Raw genomic sequence first — 21,577 nt, forward strand, 5'->3', positions numbered from 1 at the left:
TTGGTCTCTGAGGAGGCGCAATTACTCTCCACATTTGAAGTTTTCTTGAGGAGCTGATTTTTTGAAAATCATTTTGCATGCAAGGGTAACAGATACAGTACCTCTGAGTAAATCATTAATTAAATCATTAGTGGTAGAGAGCTTGTTCGAACAGGAGACATTGTGGTGCCCTTAAACCTTAAACATGTTTCAACAGCCAAACGAGGAAACAAAATCACTATTATGAGCAGTTTCGCCCCTTTGTCTGTGCTTCCTGCTCGTAAACCTTTCATTTGTATTAAGTTTGCTCAGTTAGATTGGATCTGGGTGTAAAATGTCAAAGGTCAAAAGCAGAAATGTTGGGGGGGGTGAAGTTGTGGAAAAGTTAAACATCTTGTCGGGTCTTGAAATGGTAGAGCAGGTAGTTTGGGCGTCGGGCACCTGCGAATTTGAAGTGCTGAGTCATTAGTACAGCTTTAACATAGGACCTAGAGGAAAGTACGTGCTCATTCACTAATGCAGTCGTGCTTTAAACTACATACAACTTTTCTTTCCATTGTGCCTTCGGGCAATTTATGCGTAGGAGATCGTACGTCTTTTATACACCCGGGGACAGTTTTTTTTTTGTATTCATAAGGAGCTCAACTTCACTTTTATACCTGCAAGAGGATATGTTTAAAAACAGAATTAACAAACACACGTAATTGGCCACTCAAGTCCATTCTCAAGACGGTAAATTTCAGTCACACCTCATTAATTAAACTTGGCAGACCCAAAATAGATCGGCTGTGTCACACCGCCTTGTGTTTGGAAACAAGCTGCCAGGTAACATCACGCGTCCAAACACTTGCTATTTCCCTTTGTCAGAACACTCGCCAGGAAATATTAAAAGTTTGTAGGTTATCCACTCCACTCCGCTCCACGTCCACAGGTGACGTGAGAGTTTGTTTTGTGTTTGTGTGTGCATGGCAGGAAGAGGTGTTTTAATGAGCTCATGCTCAAGAACACATTTAACAAAAAAGGTTAAGCTCTTCCGCTGTTCAAGACGAGCCGTTTGAAATGAGGACACATGTGCTGCGTCACCGAGGACGCACACACACACACACAGACAGCCAGCAGACAGATCCACCGGGCTAAAAAAGGAATTGTGCTACATCGTGCCAGACCATATGTGCACAGGTGTGTTTAACATGTGTTCGTGTGGGAATGAAGGGTAGAAAAACACGAGACAGGCAGTTAAGAGAATACACGAAAACACATTTAAAACTATTGTAAAATTGTTGAATGAGTAGTATTAGGAGTGATAACAGGTACTGTTGCTTGGATGAAATAAGAAAACTCAGATCACTGTAAATCATGTAATAGCCCTTTTGGCCACTTGGAGGCAGCAGAAACAAGTTGTGCACACCACATTGACATTTATTGTTAGCCAGCAGTTGTATTTGTACATTTAGCAGAGCAACATTAGCATTAGCCCGCATTTAGAGTCATGCTTCTGTTTCAGCCTTTAAAAAAACATGTCCGGTGGTCACTATTTGCTCTGTTTTTGGTCTTCACCAACTCAAGAAGCTCTTTGCTAAATGTCCCACTTTTGTTTTTTGCTGAGCAAGTAGTTGGCAGTGAGAGAGCCGAAAGCAGTAAAACCAAAAGATATAAGTAGTGGTTCTTTGAGCTCATCACTACAATGTCTTTAAAAATGTCATTCGATCTATTATTATTGAAAATCATTTATAAGAGCCACTTGAAATGAAGTAGTAGCTTTTTGAAATGTTTCTGTAACTTTTACCTAGTTAAGTTGTGACTGTAAATATTTCCTTATAATTATGCCACCAGAGAGCTTTTGGGGAGGATGCCTAACCCCAAACACTCTCAACATCATTAGGATCTTATGTCTTTTCTAAAATTACAGAAAATGAATTACTCAATTCATGGATCAGAGATAAAGCTCTACAGGGAACATTTATTCCATCTTTTCAAATGCCTGACGTTGTGATGGAGCCATAACTGGATGGTACTGCTGCGTTCGACCTCCAACACCTACCATCACTAATATGGTCACAGGCATCCTTTCACCTAGGCATACTACTTACCATCTCTATATCAATACCACTGCTTATAAACTATATAAACTCTTTTTGTTATTTATATTATTGTTGTTTCCAGAAGATGATCTGTGCTGCTGTTGCTTCTGCTATGAGACCCTCTTACTCTGTTTCAGCATTTGCACCATGCTTGTTTTCAAACTAAACCAAATTATTTAAATGAAAGATAAGAAAGCTTTCCCATAGATTCCTGTACCTTTTGAGGGAATGGGAAAATCTAAATAAACTGATGAGACACTGATCATAAATTCACCATAAGTGCTGTAAACTACCCCATAGGTAGATTAGATTATGTAGACGTATTGTTGAGAGAATTTCTCTCTTTTTGCTCACACCTGCTTTATGAGGAGGTAAGAGGTCAAGATCTGCAACAGAGGAGCCACCCCAGAGTCGACAGGATTTGGTGTCTCGCTCAAGGACACTTTACTGAGGGGTTACTCGATACTTGCCAATGCTAGGGCTTGAACTTGGGACTCGACTGCCTGTAGGGAAGTGATCAATGACACATGAGAACAATACTTGGTTTCTGTGCTTCTGTGTTACAGTGTTGCCTGTCACAGATCTATCATCCCTTTCACTTTGACTGGATGCCTGTATTACTAATTTTAATGAATTTATAATCTCTTTTTTTTGTAAAGGCTTAAACGGTCGACCAAAGATAGTTTGTATGGTTGAAATGCATTTCTTATTTACTTTTTGTTCATTTTTTGTCAAACATACACCTCTCAGCCTGTCGTTTTATCATTTTACTTTTGTTTTTAGAGGGATTTTTCCAACTGATTCACCTGAGGCAGCTGTGACAGAGCCTTACACAGGTGCAGCTGTATCATAGAAATATCAGGGGTACCTCATTGTGTTTGCTCTCATTTGATACAGGTATGATATTGTAGGATTAGAATATGAGAGATATAATTCGCACAACTCCTCCAGGGACACATGTGCACATCAACACACACACACACACACACACACACACACACACACACACACACACACACACACACACACACACACAGAGGCAGAGCTGAACCTTAAAAATACCTTGTGGATACATCCCAAACTCCTTCTCATCCATCTCTTCAGGTAGCAGAGACATTCAGCTCTTTGTTGTTGGCTGTAAGAGACAGAAACATGAGCCTCCTGAGGAGAAGCCACTGAAACAGACACACAATGGACCTCTGTATGCATGTGTGTGTATGTGTTGTGAACTTCGATAGAGACATTGTGTCCGTCTGTTCCTGACTCCTGGCTCCTCTCTTCCCGGAGGCTGGGAACCTGATAAAAAGCTCAGACCACAGCGATGTTTCGTGTCCGATTAGCGCTCAGCCTGTGTTATAATCAGTGCAGGTGTTGGGAGCTCCCAGTATATTTCCATACATTTTCTCCGTAAAGCTCTACTCTAAGCTCCTATTAAACCCAGAGTGGCACAACTGTAACCCTGGTTGTCGCCTACAGGGAAAGACTTGGACTTGTTTCCAAAGCAGCTTAGATCTATAACTGGGTCAGTACTCTTACCCTGGAGCTTCGATTGCTAGCAGCTAACTAGCAAAACAGGAGGTCACTTGTCTGAGTTGAGTGATGAGGAATCAGCTGGTTGTTACAAGCAAATAATTCCCAGGTTTATTAAAGTCACACTCCATAAACCTAACAAGCGCAACACACATTTAATCAAAGATCCCCATCATATTGTTTATCTAATGTCAAGAAATGGCAACAATATCAACGCTGATGCAAATTTTTATCCACACTTTAACATTACTGTGTTAACAGTACCTGTAGCATCTAATAATGATGATGCAGCATGCAGTCTGCAAAGTAATTTAAGCTTTGAATAAATAGAATGAAGTAAATGTACAATATTTGACTCCAGAATGTTGTGGAGTGGAAGTTAGAGTAGCAGAAAATGGAAAAACCCAAGTTAGGTGCAAAAAAGTACGGTACTACGACCCCATACTTGTTACTACAGTGTTGTATGTTTTGAAATACTGCATCTATTGTGTTATTTTTTTGTAATAAAGAGTCTGCCAATGGAAACTAGCCTTTCAGCTAACCCATCTGCACTTAAACCCATTTGAATTTTGATTAATGTACGCTTATCTGTTAATAAAAGTTCAATTGAATTACATTAAAAAGTCGTATCCCAGAAAATGGAACACCTCTGCAGCGTGAAGTTGCCCAAAATGGTAGATGGACCTGCATTTCAAGTCTGCTGATAGCTCAAAGCACTTTAACGCACTTGCCATATTCACCCTTTCACACATAGATGGCAGAGCAATCATGCAAAGTGCCAGTCAGGAGCGATTGACGGGTTCAGTATTCAATACACAGCCAGGGTCAACCAGCTCTACCTCGTGAACCACAGCCGCCATTAAATGTGATAGTTGACAGACTAAACAGGTTCGCAGTGGAGTTTCGAAATATAGGCTACCACTTGTTTCTGAAAATATGTGGTCCACTAATCAAAAGCAATGGCCTGTGTAGGGGGTCAGTGGGGTCAGTCCATCAGACTGTACAGTATGCATACCAAAGCTCACAGACTTGTGGCTGTGGCGTGAGATAATGGCTGAAAATCTATGCTGACATCTAGTGCAAGAAGGTAGTATTTCCTTCTTTTTCTTTTCACATCTTCAGGTCAAAAGAGACATTACAAATGTGCCCAGTAGTTTACAACCTTTTTTTTATTCATGTACAGGTTGAATGGACAATACAAAATAACACATGTTCAAGGGTGCTTCGTTACGCATTTATAATGCTTCACATCACTGAGGCAGATCTAAAGAATAATACCACCTCTCTTATTTTCTCTCTAATTACAAACCTGAGAAACTGCATTTCACTACACAACCCATATGAATATGCATATGTACACATATCAAGAGAGCACCGCTATGTCTTTTGTAATGAAATCACAGTACCAATCTGTATTATTTACATTGGTTTGCATGGGTAAACTTTAAGGTAGATTTTAACAAAAACTCAGATACGATTGTTGAAGTTGCATTTGATGACATATCATGTCTTCGTACCACAATGAGGACTATAGGAGAGCACAAACAAGAACCTAAACAAGACAAACAAGCAAAACTGGCAGTTCAGCATCAGCAAAAGACAAACAACAATCCCTTATTCAATAATAATCCCTGTCATGGGCTCAAAGTCATAAATAACCTCACTTCACACTCTTACGTGTCTCCATTTCAGGGTCAGTGACCTCTCACATATGTAAGAATAAGCTGGTCTAAAAATGACAGGTATCTTAAGAGGATCTGTGAGGGATCACCGTATCAGTGCACACACCTGGTGACCTGCTAACATGCTACTCAGAACAGAACACCCGATCATCTTTGTACAGTACAACTGCTAATTTTTCATTCTTCGTCAGTGATACATTCATATGCTGTCAAAGTCATTTTGAATATCACAAAGCATTGTGCACATCCAAAAAAAAAAAAAAAAATCTGCCTACATTAAGAGACCATAGCGGTCATTCATCTACATTCATCTTTTCTGACAGTGGAGTGCAACAGGGAGAGATCCAGGTGGATTCACATGTTGGTTCAGGTGGAGTCCAGGGTGGCCGTCCTGGCTCCTCTGCCTGAGAACAACAACAACACAGCGGTGCCGTGTGTCGATCCAGTTAGATGTCGCCCTGTCCAGCTCACAACACAAGCTGGTAGCACCCACCGTTGCCTCTACTAATCTCATACAGCATCGAAGTGATATGTACATGATTATGCACAAGATATGTACACAAAAAAAGTGCAAAGTAGCATTATTTACGTATTAAACTTTAGGTGCTTCTTATGTTTCTGTTTTTCATTGTGTTCATTTTCAGGAGTCGAAATAGATTCGGAACTTACTTACCCCTCTGAGTATTTTGTCAAAGAAGAGAGACATCACAGAGAACAAAAACTTGTGCTGTCAACTCCAGAATCAAGAGTGAAATCCGACTGAAGTATAACTGCCTTAATTCTTTGAGTTGGAGCTGCTGCTGTGATGTCTCGCTCCGTTTCCTGTCTTGAGCAATATCACCCAAGAGATCCAAAAAAGACCAAACAACCAAGATGTCAAACACTGACTACCCTCCACCAGGGAGCTCAGTGTTACATCATGGAAACTGCCAAAATGCCAGAGTAGAAGTAATGGTGGATGGTTTTGGATGAGATGTCTTGGGGCTCAGCTCAAGCTGAATTTTGAAAAATATTTGAAAAATATCCTGACTGAATACTCCCATGATAAGGCACGGGACATAGGGAAGGGATTGTGGTACAAGTTTAACGCCAGCCCAGTTCAACAGATACATGAAGAGCTGCCCCACTGCTTATTAAACTGCACGGTGTGTAACTGGAGGTGTAGAAGGAGAAATGTCTTGTTTTACTCTTTACTGCATTAACGGAGCCTTAAGGCAACACATTTTTCATATTGAACATAACAAAATCATAATGACGTCCGAACTGCGATGACACCAAACTTGAACCACGCCTATTAGTAGGGAAGCACAGAGAAAAACAAAAACAGACACATAGAACCTTGTGGCATCCTTTTCATTCATCCTTTAGAGCTGCTGTTAAAGGAGTAGCTTAACATTTTGGGAAACACTCATTTGCTCAATTGATGAGATAAATCAGAAGATTTACTCTAACAAGCAGTTTCCCAAAATGTCAAACTTCAGCTTTTGAGTCAGAGATGTGTCTGTGCGTCCATGTGTCCTCCAGTCCGTCTCATCTAAAGAGGTGAGTGGACGGCTTGCAGTGCAGCGTGAGTTGGCGGGAGCTGTATCCGGACATGCCGATCCCCATGAGACCCAGCAGCATGGCCATGCGCGGCATCGCAGGGGCCTCCCGGTTCTGCATCATAGTCTGGGCTGCTTGAGTCTGAAAGAGAGAGCAGGGGTCACCACCCACACGGCCACGACAACCGCCACCGTGCAAGATCATCGCCGGGGACTGAGGAAGTGTGTCAGCGGCCTTCCTCCTGGCTCTGGCTGCGGTAGAGTCCTTAAAGAGGCGACCCTGGTCACACACCTGTCTCATCCCAGCGAGGGTCTTGCCATAAGGGAAGAGCCGCACTACAACCTCCATTTTTGCCAAGTGTCAATACAGTTTACTGTCAGTCCTCTGCAGGTTTGGAGACATCTCTGAGATTTGAGCCAATCCAAGACATTTCCTGAAGTCACACATAAATTCAGTTATTTTCTTGCGTCTCCAAATTTGGCAATTTTGAGTTTTTTAGATAACCTTATTAAAACTAGAAACAGAGATTTTTATGTATGAAAAGTTGACATTATTCAGACATATGATCTACCCAGACAGAGACAGACTGGTGTCTTTTCGGTCATGAAAGAGCACAACAGGTAATGCGGTAAATGGCGTGACCTATTTCATCAAGGACTGCGAATTATCTAACATGAACTCCGATGAGCTGAGACACAGATAATGAGGTTTGACACTGTCCATTTTAAAAACAAACACGAGCAGCCACACTGTAGGGCTGCTAAATCCAGCTGCAGGCCTCTGAAATACCCAGGGGGTCCATTGGGAACATGGATCTCATGCTAGTCCTCTGGAGATCCAATTAGAGGGCATTTACCTGACCCAGGGAGGCTTAGGCATCCCTGATTCAAATCCATTCAGAGACAGGCTGCTGTAATCCTCTATTCTAAATCCTGCCATGACACAGACACATTGGCACTTTGTGTGCAGCGATGAGTCAGGTTTAAAATGAGCTTTTTAGAGCAGTGTAAGGACAATTCTGTGAGTATTCATAAGATGGCTTTAACTCAAAATCTATTAAATGCATCCCAAAGCATTAAGCATTAAGATCTACATGCTATCACACAACTTTGCACTGAAGCAGTGTAGACCGGGGAAACATGCAGGGGACCAGGCTCCAGAGCTCAACAGTTGTTTGTTATCAGAGGCTCTAATGGAATTTGCTCAACTGTTGTGCCACTGCAGATGTCCCTTGATGTCCCGGACTATTCATTAATCTATCTAAAGAAGGAAATCGCCCCCGAGCATCTTACGCACCTGCAGGTATCTAATATATCCAGGGGTCAGTCGAGGGATGCGAAAAAACATTGTTGTTGTTCTCTCCAGTGCTTCACAGCTGAGACCACAGACAAACCCCTCTGCGACCAGCCCTCAGGAGTTCCTGCTAGGCAACTTTATTTTCTGCGAATCCCTCTGCTCCTTCGCCTCCTCTGTCTCTCTGGTCTGGATCTTCTCCACCAAGCTGAGTGTGGCAGCAGCAGCACCAGCAGCAGCTCTCCCCTGTGTCTCTCACTCAAGTCCAATGACACACACCTGCGGCGTAATGATCTCCCCTGAGGCAGAGCGGTGTCTATAGCTAGTATATAAAGCCTTGGCTACATTGCATAAGTTGGTCACCTGGTGCTGGACCGTGTGTTTGTGTGTGTCTTCGTGGGAATGTGCATTTGTGTCAGAACAGGATTAGCACAGCAACTTAATATACCTGTCAGAGATGTCCTAAAGTATATTGGCCGCCAATTATACAGGGAAGACACACAACGACCCCATCAGCAGTTGGCAAAGGCACGCCATAATGACGTCTGCCGTTGTAAGGACGGGTAGTTTGACAATTGCTGACGTCTGCTGGGGTCACAAACAGGCGGGTTAACAATCAAGTACAATTAAAAGGCTAACTGGATTTCAACTGTCGATGCTGGCACGAATCTGTATGGGCAAAACATTTTTTTTTGAAAATTCTCAGCCATTACCAATCTATACATTTTCTATACCTGATAGCAGTGAAACATCCTGTACAGGCCACCACTTTGTTTGGATTTACACTCACATTCACATCTATTTAGACGTTACAGCCAAATTACCTGACTTTTTAATTTTCATCATTCGTTCATATATTTCATCATCCATTTATCATTTTAATTTATATTTTGACTTTTGTAGACATACTCATGTCATTTTCCTGATCTTAAAGGTGCATCAAGTGTGCTGTATCAACGCAATTTGTGTTAATAACAAAAACGTGTAACTGATAAGTCATGCCTTCGTTTTAACACAGATTACAATATTTCTGTTGCTTACTGTCACGTACTTATTGTTAAAATTACTGCCAGGAAGCAGAGTCTGAGTGCTTCATCTTGTTATCCTGTTGCTGTCACTAAGACAAGGTATTGCCATTTTTTCCGAAAAGGATTTTCAAGACACATCAATGAAGGCATGCAACGCACTGACATGTTCACCTAATGCTGCATCACGAAAGGATGAGGATTTACTTGTAACCATACAGTAACTGTACCTTGTGAAGCACTGAAAAGACTGTTCATTTGTAGCCTCTGGGGGAAAAAATATTTTCATTCAATGTGCAGACAGTCTGGAGCCCAGGCAGATTGTGCTGACATGTTCACGGGTGAATAGAATATTGGTAATGGCCCCTATAATTGTTTTGACAGACAGTTCAGGATCATTTAACTCACATGCCAAGAACAGATTAGTCCCGTGTAACAGACATGCAAGACTGAGTTAAGGACAATCTAAGCACTTAATCACACACGGCCAAAACAATGCAATTAAGGTTTTATGTAAATGAGTCTAAGCTGATGTCATACTACATCCAATCCAAACTGTGTGCGCCACACATTAACGTTGAAGTAGCCGTTTTGACTTTGGTGTCAGTGGTGCGTGTCCAGGTCATCAATGTTTAATATTTGGTTTTTAGCAGTGTTGTTACTGTTTTAATAATTTGGGGGGACTGCAGGTTAGAAAAAATATATACAAGCCACATTTTTCTTTTTACAATCGTCTTTTTCTTTTTAAAAAAACAAAACAAAACAAAACAAAAAAGATGATAAAAATCCATGTTGGGAAGTACCTAGGGTCCCAGCCTGTGGAAATGAAGGCAGCTGCAGATGATATCTTGTGTTTTCTTTGTCTAAGTACACAATGTCTGTCCTCAGCAAAAGTCTCTTGTGTACTTAGTCACATAATCGCACACTTTCTTTTCTATATATCAACATTTCGTCAACAACAAACTATTGCCTTCATAACAGTCAAGGTCCAACATAACAAAGTGTAATTCAAGCCAGGGTCGCTAATAAAAATAAAACAATACATACAATTAAAAAGAAAAAGAAAATATCGTAAACAAATAATAAAAACATACAGGCACTTGCAAAGACAGCCGTTACGTCACGCGCATCATTACTGCGTGTCGTTAGAACAGGAAGGACCCCCGAATGCTCTAAAATCAGAACGCGGGCTAATGTAAACTTCGAAAACAGAGAATTATTACAAAAGTTTCCCTGCAAATAAAAGTCTTACTGGGGGATCTCGAAACACATGCGGACTTAACGTTTTGTCGCTACAGTCTCACGACAGAGGAGTGAAGTTTGTCTTCTGAGCTGGTAAAAAACTAGCTGGCTAATTTAGCTAGCCAACAGCTAATGCTGCTACAGCTGCGCAGTTTCGTTTCACAGAAAACACCGAAAACATCCACAGTGACACTAACCAGCCAAACCAGTTTACTTTAGCTGTGATATACTGCAAAGGCATATATCTTGGAGAGTGGCATGGGCCGACTTTGCCAAAGTTTGATAGCTGACTGCTGCTAACTACAACATAACCGCAGAGGTAACAGTTCATATTTGCAGGAAATGTGTTTTTCAGATTGTAACATTATGATTGTCAACTTCTGGCAACGTGGAGGTTCAAAAGATTGCTAGTGCTATATGTGATGTGGACTAGCCACCGGTTAATCATCTCCTGAGTGTAATGAAAGACACTAACTAAGTTAACTGCTGGGGTACAGATGACTTGATATCATGTCCTTTTTTAATGGCCTTGCTTCTTCTACTTACATCTAGTGTCACTACAGAAAATACTGCAACCTCATGCCTCAACATGCATGTTCTGGATCGTGTTTACCTGGGAATATTAAAAATGATACCAGAGCAAAAAACACTGTACACTTAATAATGCTCAGAATATTGTTGGCAGTACCCACTGTAATGTTTGTCGCTATTTTCCTTCTCTTCATACACATGTTTATTTGTTGAGCACTCATATGTAAGGAAATTTGTAATTCAGGATATTGCATTTATGACCTTGCAGCCATTAAAACTGCAACTATTGGTTATTTTCATGTTCCATAGTTTTTTAAATCATGCAATAATTATTTATTTTGTAAAGGTCTAACCTAATGTAGCCAATCAAAATGTAACAGTTTAAAATAGGGCTGCACGATACTGGAAGAAAACTGACCTGGCAGTATTATGTTTTTACTGTGATATGTATCTTGATATGAAAAAATACAGGAATTGTTACCAGATAACTTGAATAGTACAACAGAGGCAATGCACATGATATAAAAAGATGGCAGGAAAACTACCGAGCGGCAATATTGTCAATGTATATCATGTGCAGTGATCAAACTTTAGCTTGAATGCCACTTAAACACATCTAATTTATTAAAGCGTTGAGTTGACTTACCTTACTTGACATTGCACGTCCTGTGATGCGACTGTTGAAAGGATTTATTGTGCAACCCTAGTGAAGGGATGTATACAATGATAAAATGAGTAAAAATAAATGACTTTCATTTGTCATCTTAGAAGATGTTTGTATTTTTCTGAAGAAATAACCAGCACTGTATGCGTGCACGTATTCGATACATTTGATTTATAGTCAATGCATAAATACTTTATGTCAATCATGTCAACATTTGTTTTGGCTGCCTCTCACACACACAGCATTGTCAAACTTACTGTTGTGCTTCAGTCCGCCTCTATTGTTTTTTGTTCATTTTTTGTACGTCAAGGTAGATTCTGTTGCGCTGTTCAAATTCTCTTTTTTTTTTTTTCTTTTTCTTTTCAAATTACCTCAACGCAAGGTTGGGTATTCCTGTCACAGTTCTTGGTTTTCCCCCTGGGTGCTGCGGCACCTCATCCATCAGACTGAGCATGATTTTCTTTTTGTCCTGCTGTGTTACAGCCACGATGAAGAGAAGAATCGAAGCGCCGTCTGCACCACCGCAGGCAGCAAAAAGGCTTCATGAGGAGAGTAGCTCAGATGAAGAGTCACAATTATCCAGACAAGGTAGATATATTAATTTTTCCCCATCAAACAATGTCTGCTCTGATAAAAGAGCAAGATAATATTGAAAGCCACTTTCCAGTTGGTTGTTGGTCTACCAGATGTTAGGCTGTTAGGACAAATAGTTAATATGGTTTTATCTGTCATTTGTTTGTTCACTTTGGTATCTTATTCTGCTCCTGTTTCTACATGAATGGTTTGTACCTGTGTCTCTGTGGTGTTGTCCTTTTTAGACTCGAGCCAAAATGAGTCCCTCAGTGACCCGGAGGATCACAGACCGGGATTCTCCATGTCCTCCAGATCATCTTTTGATGACCAAGATGGCACACAGACCGCCTCCAGTTTCACTATGTACAACAGTGTGTCACAGAAACTCATGGTAATGTATTGAAACCCACTACAACACTAGATATTGAACAGTTGTTTCACAGTTTGTTTTAATTTGAAAAGTATTCAGAAGCGACAAGTTTTCCATTGTCTTTTCCCAACTCTATTAATCTCTCATACCTGTAGGCCAAGATGGGCTTCCGGGAGGGTGAAGGTCTGGGTAAGTTTGGGCAGGGACGCAAAGAGATTGTGGAGGCCTCCACTCAGCGAGGGAGAAGGGGTCTCGGTCTCACGCTACAGGGCTTTCAAGGGGAGCTCAATGTTGACTGGCGCGATGAACCAGAGGTACACTGATTGTACTTCTTTATTAATGAGAACCATTTTCTTCTGTATACGTCACGATGACCCGTTGACATGATCTGTTGCTTCCTACTTACTTTGTTTTCTCCATATCTTTGTCTCTTTTTCTGTTTGTCCATCCAGCCCAGTGCTATAGAGAAGGTAGACTGGTTCCCAGAATGCACCACAGAGAACCCAGATTCAGATGAGCTGAGGGACTGGATGGTTCTGGGACGGGTAAATACAGACACTTCAGACACTCACTGGTTTATACAGGGTTCGTACGGGTGCTTGAAATCCTGGAAAGTGCTTGAATTTCAATGTTTCAATTTTCAATGTTGTGTTTTCAAGGTCTGAAAAGTGCTTGGATTTTAGTTTAAGTGCTTGAAAGTGCTTGACATTATAACTCTGTGTCTTGGCAACATTGGTATCAGACTGGATAGTTTGCTTATTACAAGGAGAAATAAAATCAGTGTGTGTGTGTATCATCACACATACAGCCTGGTAGCACTAGAGAAGGATGGCTGAGGAGAAGGTGAATTTGATGCAATTTGGACTGATGACACGTTCAATATTAATAAAATTTGATGAATAAGCGAAAAGCTTATAAAAGTTTATGTCAAAAAAGAAAATTACAGGGTGCTCTCAGGTCTCTCTTTGTCCCGGTGCAAGTGTACCTGAAGAACGCCAAGTGGCTTCCCTTTTTTTGGATAAAACTTTGTGTTCTCCTTTAATTTCTAAAGTTTTTGCTGTCATGAAACATCATTTTAGATGTTTACAGCATAATACAATGTACATAATTGTGATAAAAAGTGAAAAAAATAATCATGAGTATATATATTCCTGTAGATATGTATTTTACCCCAGCGATAAGGTGCTGGAAAATGTTGTAAATGACCCTTAAAAGTGCTTGAAAACTGCTTGAATTTGACCTTGAAAAATGTGTACGAACCCTGTTTATAGATAAAACATACACAATCTTCTCTAAGGAATACTCTTGGGCCTCATAAATATATATTGTGTTTTTAAAGTTTTTATTTGCTTACAGAGAAAACTTAAGATCGAGGATGAGACAGAGTTTTGTACTGAAGACCTCTTGCACACTCTTCTAAGGTGCAAGGTGAGTTCCAACCTCTGTTTCATTTTATTGCCTTTTTATTTTGTTTATAAACATGTAGGTGTCTCCCTATGTTGACTTTGTTTGGATTTTTAGAACCCTTTACCTTTACGGTATTGTTATTGAGGATTTTAATGGCGATTTTTGTATCTAAAGCGCTGTGAATTGCCCTCCTCAGTTAATAATACTGTAATATCTCTTTAGTTGTGTAACTACTCCATCTGTTTGATGTTCAGACGGTGTTTGATAACCTGGAGGGCGAGGAGATGAGGAGATCACGAACACGCTCTAACCCTTACGAGATGATCAGAGGAGGTATCTTCCTTAACAGGTCAGTCTTTAAGAATGATCCATGTGGATTATGTTGCTTTAGCCATTTGCTTTTTTGAGGTTTTATTTCACTGAGCTACTGTGTGTTAATATACATTTATATGATATTGTCAGGGATGCATCGTCAGCTGATATTTATAACTGATAATCATATATATGTCCACATCGCTACAATAAATGCAGCTTGTGATAAATTCCTGTATTATTACAAAACTTTTATACCAAATGTTCTTTTTCAGAAACACAGATATTAAGAACTATAGTGCATTATCGTATATTATATTGAATATTATTCTGGTAACGTTCTTTTAAGGACAATTTTGTTCATTTCTAAATAGTTAAGTTATTTACTCTTAATTTTCACATGGCTTGCTGTGTCCTCTGTGGTGTGCCAAGCTTTTAAATGAGATGACAAGTTGTTTTACTTTCTTCCCGTCTTTAGAGCCGCTATGAAAATGGCGAACATTGACCACTGCTTCGACAATATGTTCACCAACCCAAAGGATTCACAAGGGGTGAGCTGGTCAAAGTAACTGCTGATTTGTGCTGCACTGAACTTTCGTTGGCTCAGCACACACACAGGCCCATATGAACAGATGGCGAGACTAACCTCTCTCATTATGTAGAAACCTCTGACAAAGGACCGTGAGGGCGAGCTTCTGTACTTCGGCGACGTCTGTGCGGGGCCTGGAGGCTTTTCGGAGTACATACTATGGAAGAGGCGTTGGCATGCCAAGGGCTTTGGCATGACGCTGAAAGGACCCTGTGACTTCAAGCTGGAAGATTTTTATGCTGCACCGAGTGAGCTGTTCGAGCCTTACTATGGTACGTGCATGCACATCATGTTCAGGGGTGGGACAGGAGCTGGTTATGTCTCAGGTTATGAATGATTCAGTGAACACTCGACCTCTGTGTGTCCCAGGTGAGGGAGGAGTGGATGGGGACGGCGACATCACAAAGCCAGAAAACATAACCGCCTTCCGAAACTTTGTCCTGGAGAATACAGAGAGAAAAGGGATGCACTTCCTCATGGCAGATGGGGTGAGTCTATTTCATACACCCAACTGCGGACTATATTTGTAGCTATGCTTCTGCTTCAAAGCATGCTAAATCTGTAATTTACATATCAAACGGCGGATAAGTTCACAGATCCCTGCCTTTGGTGGGTTGAACTAACATGTTCAGCTTTTCGTGCAGTGATTGGAGGTTTCATGACTCTGATCTCTGGTAGGGTTTCTCTGTGGAAGGCCAGGAAAACCTCCAGGAGATCCTGAGTAAACAGCTGCTGCTCTGTCAGTTCCTCACAGCCCTCTCTACGCTCAGGACAGGTATGTGTACAGTATATGTAGAAGTTGAATTCTTTCTCTTGTGTTGAGAGATGAATCAGGCACCAACTGTCACACTTAGGCTCCTATCAGCCTCGATATTTTTATCATCTTTATGTTGTATTGCGTCTGTCATTGTATCGCTGTTCAGGCTCCATCACAATGGTACTTTTTGTCATCCCCAGGTGGACACTTTGTCTGTAAGACCTTTGACCTCTTCACTCCCTTCAGTGTGGGTTTGGTCTACCTGCTCTACCTCTGCTTCGAGAGGATCTCTCTCTTTAAACCTGTCACCAGCAGGCCTGCCAACTCTGAGAGGTGGGGCTTTGTGTGTGTGTGTGTGTGTGTGTGTGTGTGTCTGTGTGAGCGTACCCCACATGCATGAAGATCTGGTTACCTGTGCAGTGCAACTTGAGGTGTGCAGACAGAAAAAGTAAACAAAACAAATCCTGGACAAATGTCTACTAGGGAAGCCTGGAGGGGCAAGTGAGAAATAGTTCAGATGATCCAATTTTGATTTTTGAAGCTTTTTTTAATTTGTAAATACAAGGTATATTTATAATGTGTGTAAGCAAACCTTTTAACATTGATTCATGTCTTGTGGTCAGAGGGCATGAAGAAATGTGCTCTTCTGTTGGAAGAAAACATGACGTAAGCGATTTAGAGCATGAGGTAGTGGTATGCTTCAGCCTCTTGTGGTCCAAATAAGAATTACAAAACATACACTTCAAAAAATTATCTTGACATGTAAAACTATTTTTTACCTTCCAATAGTTTCACAAACAAAACAAAAAACATAACAGGACAGGAAAGAAAACTAACAGGAGAGAATCTTTGCAGAAAATTGTTGCATCTGTTAATCTGTTCCAACTCGTCACCATCTGCAGGTACATAGTTTGTCGTGGTCTGAAGCCCGGATCGGATGCCGTCAGGGAATACATGTTCAAAATCAACCTGAAACTGAACCAGCTGAGGAACACGGACATGGACGTCACAGAGGTGGTTCCTCTGAGCATCATCAAGGAAGACACCGACTTCTACCAGTTTATGGTGAACTCCAATGAGAGGTAGAAAAACACAGTATTCACCGAGGCCTTAATGTTTTCATTTCCAACTCAGTGACTGACTGAACATGTATTAAATCTCACTGCAGCCTCTGTGCAGTCCAGATCAAGGCCTTGGCCAAGATCCATGCCTACGTCGTAGACCCGTGAGTAAACTTACTCAGACTGTGAATTTACCTCTGTTGCGGTAAAGCCACTTGTGGGTGTTTATAATGCAACAGACCATGTATCACTGTGATTGTTACTCTAGGACCCTTTCAGAGCCAAGACAAGCAGACATTAGGAAGGAGTGTCTAAAACTTTGGGGGGTGAGTATAGAAACTGTGATACACATACTCAGTTAAAGTTAGACTTGATAACGCAGCTTTAGTCCATTTCATTCCACCTGTAATTACATTTTGTGTCCACTTCCAGGTCCCTGACAAGGCCAGAGTCGCTCCTGGTTCTTCAGACCCAAAAAGCAAATTCTATGAACTGGTTAAGGTAAGTCATCCTACTGGGGAATAAAACATTACTGATAAATGTGCAATTTCTTTTTTTTCCCACTTTAATAAAATGTAAGCACCTTTCTGCACTTGGGGAAAGCTGAATATTTCCCAGAGGGGATGCTCTGAAATCAGATTCAAAAGCAAGTGTTATAAATTGTGTTGGGCTGAAATACTGTTGTAAATGGTTTTGTTTTTAAATGTTTGTCTCCATTTTTTAATCTTCCTGCCCTTCTGTTCTCCCGCTGTACCTCAGAATTCAGATGTGGAGTCGTTCCAGTGTAAGCTCACATCTCTCAGCTCTACCACACTTGAGAAGCTGCGTCACGTCCTCGACCACAGATGCATTGTGGGAGGTGGAGAGCAGATCTTTCTTCTGGCACTTGGGGTAAGTCTTAGTCACCAAAATGTAGTTCTTCAACTTGTGTCTCACCGCTAGTACCAATAGTATGTGTTTTCTTCTTCTATCTTCTTTTTGTACCCGGCAGGAGTAATTTCACTTTTTCAAAATGTTTATATGTGATATCAGATAGCAGCTCCTATCTATGCATTATTACACGCTGTAATTGGACAACCAGACCAGTATCATCAAATTCATTTATCTCCTAGAAAAAATAAAAACACAGAGCTCACAGGCCAATCTGTTCCCCCCCAATGTTTTTATTCTTTATCTAGAGGGATAGTGGTGACCAGAGAGTTTTTAAGAGTGTTGGCCTGTGATTGAACCTGTTTTCATCTTTTTATCTACTCTCTCCATTTCCCCTTGGCTTGTGCAGAAGTCTCAGATATACACATGGGATGGGAAGATGCCCTTGCGCTGGAGGAAGCTGGAAAATTTCAAGCTGGAGCTGCCAAGAGATACACTTCTGAGCGTGGAGATTGTCCAAGAGCTGAAGGGCGAGGTGAGAGGAGGGATTGGAAAGATGAGGTGTTATACTGATGAAATATGGAAACCTGTGTTATAATCTCTTTAAGGCTCCGTTTCTGTTGATGCTGAATGATAACAGTTGTTCTGTTCTGTTTCTTGTTGATCACGTGCTTCGTATATATCTGTATATGGAGTTTGTGATCATTGTAATCCCTTTCCCCTAAAAAGAAACAATTGCATTTAGCTAGAAATACAATATATTTCATCCTCAGGGCAAAGCTCAGCGTAGAATCAACGCAGTCCACGTAATGGATGTACTTATACTGAATGGCACTGATGTAAGAGACAAGCACTTCAACCAAAGGTATGACAGCATCACCTGTTTGATTGATTGTTACATTTGTATTTACTTTCTATAGTTTACTAATTAATACCTGTTGCATGTCCAGGATCCAGATGGCTGAGAAGTTTGTGAAGGCAGTTGCCAAACCCAGCAGACCGGACATGAACCCTATCAGGTATTAACTGAGAGGAATTTCAATGCTGCTTTCTATTTTATTTGTGGGGATCAGAAAGCCCTGGATGGACACTTACATAATACCACATGTGCGATGTAGTTCAAATTTAAGCATATAAGAGTACACAAACATTCAAAACAAAGTGTTTTTGATTTTTTATGTCTCAAAGTATAAACGTGTCCTTTACCCCAAACAGAGTGAAGGAGGTCTACAGGCTAGAAGAAATGGAGAAAATCTTTGTCAGGTATGATCTGATCGATCATCAACATGATCTATAAAATATCAGGCCAAGTTTTATATATTCATTTACTAAATGTTGGGGATTTTCAACTGTTTTGTCTAGATTAGAGATGAAGGTGACAAAGAGTTCAGGAGGAGTCCCGCGTCTGTCCTACACAGGCAGAGATGATCGACACTTCCTTCCCACGGGCCTTTACATCATTAAGACCGCCAATGGTATGTATGAGTGTTGGTGCCAGGTTTTCCAGGTCTTGTGAGAGAAAGAAGCAAGAAGTTCTATGGAAACAAGGCCAAAAGATTCTGCATTATGTATAATATCACCCGTTTAAGATGGCCTATTGAAGAATATCTGCACGATGGCAACATATTTCACACTAAACTAAATAGTATCTGCAGTGTATCTTTAAACCAACCCCAACTTCAGCGCCAAATCTAGTCCTTCAATCCAGTCCCTTTTTGTTATATGTTTGTCCCATATTATGTATACGTTGTCCCGGGCATTGTTACCTAAGAAGCTAAAAAATGAAATGAGTAAATCAGGCTACTTTTCACTTGAAATGTCACTCGTGATTCAGTGTTGTATGAGAGAAGGGAAGAACAGGATTGTAGTTGGATTCAGAAAAAACACAATACAGGCATTTTCCCTTTCCCTCTTAGGAGAAACAGAAGACTTGGCAACCCTTGTTGCTGCTGCAGCTCAGTGTCAAGAAATGGAACTTTAATTTGTGTCAACTTTACATCAAAACCTTTAACAATCCTGTGGACAAAACACAGTTGTACATTTCTAATAAAAATGTCTCTTTCGTTTCCTTCCCCCAGAGCCCTGGACGATGGCTTACAGTAAAAACTCCAAGATGAAATTCTTTTATAATAAGACAACCAAGGAGTCCACCTATGACATGCCACCCAACGCTGCTGCCCCCTTCCAGTATGTACCGTCTTGTCTATCCATAATGAGTACATTTTTTTCTGATTTAATCAATTAAATTAATCAGTTTTGTAGAGGATGACCTGATAAATGAACAGCGTCCTTTTTTTGTCTTCATCTTCAGTGTTTGTCACTCGGAGCGCCTCTTCTGGGCCTGGGTGGACGGAGTGATCGTTCACGATTCTCAGACCAGGATGGACCCCGAGAAACTGTCCAAAGATGAAGTTTTGTCCTTCGTGCATCAGTATTACCAACCCTGAAACACTCACAGAGCCCCGGAGCTTCTCCAGCTACAACCTGGTCACAGAATGCACTAACTTATGGACGATGCAGAGCCTGAGAAATGGTTATCAAATAAAGCTTTAATTGATATTTATGTTGACAATAAAAAAGGGAATATGAAAGACCAAATAAATAAAATACTAAGACATAGATTAGAGCTAGCGTGTATATTTAATATACTTTAAAAATTTCAGTTTTTTAATCCCTTTTCTTATTGTGCATTTAAATACTAATTATTACACTGCTTTATGGGCATTTCTTTTGAGAATACTTGCCACTTTGTAGCTTGAGCTCTGGGGCTCAGATGATGAATTGTTTGCTGCTGTTTCTAGCGGTGACATTTGGACTTTTTTGACAAACCACTCTGTCTTTCTGCCTTTTTTTTCACTGCCCTTGGCTCTAAGAATTGTACTGAATAAAATCCGCCTCATAGGACAATATGGAGACACGAAGCTGCTGCTGCTGCTGCTGCTGCTGCTGCTGCTGTGTCTGCGTTCGATTGCATGTCCCCGTAGATGAGATTTTCACAGTCCCTCGTCCATACAATGCTTGTGAGTCTGTGTGTGTGTGTGCGTGTGTGTGTGTGTGTGCATACATCACAAGAGAGATGCATCCCAGATAGAGTTGCAAATGTTAATCTATGCATCCGTATCTGTAGACACAGTCTCGCTTTGCCTCGCTCTACAACTGCTCCTCTCTTCGTCTCCGTGGAGACCGGGATCTGTTTGCTCAGGCTCTCGTGCCAACAGGCTGCTTGTTGTCACACCTGCTGAAGCCTAAATACAACAAACATGTTAATCAAACTGTTCCTCAGACTTGTTTCAAAACAGTTAACAGATGTAGCAGCTTTTACTCTTTGACATATCTGTTCTATTGCCACGCATCTGTGTGTGTGTGTGCGTGCGTGCGTGCGTGTGTGAGTTAAATTTTGAATGGTGTCCTCTTAGGTTTTTACGTTTGTTTCTACTCTTGACACCTCTTTGTGACCGTGCCTCATATCGCCTGGACTGTGTGTTTAATAAATATTGCAATTTAGTTTTTTGTTTTGTTTTGTTTTCTTGTAAGGCTCGCTACCGATCCCTTTGATGTAAATAATAATGTAGAAAATAAAAATGGAAGATGCTCTTCGAGAAACAACTTTCAACTGCCTGGTGAAATTTGATTTTGGCTGTGATGAATTTTTGCTAGAGGAAGATGTTTGGAGGCAATGAAACACAATGTTAAATATTTACATAGAGTGCTAAAATAAACCAGCACTCCTGGGCAGGAATGCTACCTGGGCCCCTGAAAAATTCAATATGTGAACACAATATCATTTAAATGATAAATGTGTTAGAGCTAGACTCGGACAGATTGACAAAAAAAATTCCAGTTACCAAAAAAAACAACTCACCGACTGAACTTGTGTGGCCACTAGAGGCTTTGATAAGCCTAATTTGTATTAAAACTATAGACAATATTGCAAATAAATGTATTCATATTTTAATGAAGACCAAGCAATTGCAGTTGTAAAATGCTTTGGGAAGCTAGCTTTCTGTTCTAAGTATTGATCCAGGGCGGTCTAAAGCTGGCCCACCACATAGAGCTTCTTGCAACAACA

General features: G+C 40.8%; 1 protein-coding gene across 1 annotated transcript; it reads left to right on the forward strand.

The window, feature by feature from the left end:
* Positions 1-10,272: 10,272 nt before the first annotated feature.
* On the forward strand, positions 10,273-21,116 carry cmtr1 (cap methyltransferase 1). The gene is made up of 24 exons (XM_030405611.1): positions 10,273-10,693; positions 12,053-12,157; positions 12,388-12,533; positions 12,668-12,826; positions 12,965-13,057; positions 13,869-13,940; positions 14,174-14,268; positions 14,710-14,782; positions 14,894-15,092; positions 15,190-15,308; positions 15,499-15,595; positions 15,778-15,910; positions 16,480-16,659; positions 16,746-16,802; positions 16,907-16,964; positions 17,071-17,139; positions 17,398-17,529; positions 17,918-18,043; positions 18,282-18,373; positions 18,459-18,527; positions 18,724-18,771; positions 18,871-18,983; positions 19,587-19,695; positions 19,820-21,116. Exons 2-24 carry the CDS (start codon positions 12,058-12,060, stop codon positions 19,953-19,955), a joined length of 2,475 nt encoding a protein of 824 aa, XP_030261471.1. The 5' UTR covers positions 10,273-10,693; positions 12,053-12,057; the 3' UTR covers positions 19,956-21,116.
* Positions 21,117-21,577: the final 461 nt, after the last annotated feature.

Source organism: Sparus aurata, chromosome 22, assembly GCF_900880675.1.
Source record: "Sparus aurata chromosome 22, fSpaAur1.1, whole genome shotgun sequence".
Taxonomy (NCBI): Eukaryota; Metazoa; Chordata; class Actinopteri; order Spariformes; family Sparidae; genus Sparus; species Sparus aurata.

Bases quoted from the DNA above. Each gene is read 5' to 3' on its own strand.
- cmtr1 (XM_030405611.1), top strand. From the start codon at position 12,058: ATGAAGAGAAGAATCGAAGCGCCGTCTGCACCACCGCAGGCAGCAAAA. The intron at 12,158-12,387 runs GTAGATATATTA...TGTCCTTTTTAG, and splicing joins GTCACAATTATCCAGACAAG to ACTCGAGCCAAAATGAGTCC. The intron at 15,596-15,777 runs GTATGTGTACAG...TGTCATCCCCAG, and splicing joins CCTCTCTACGCTCAGGACAG to GTGGACACTTTGTCTGTAAG.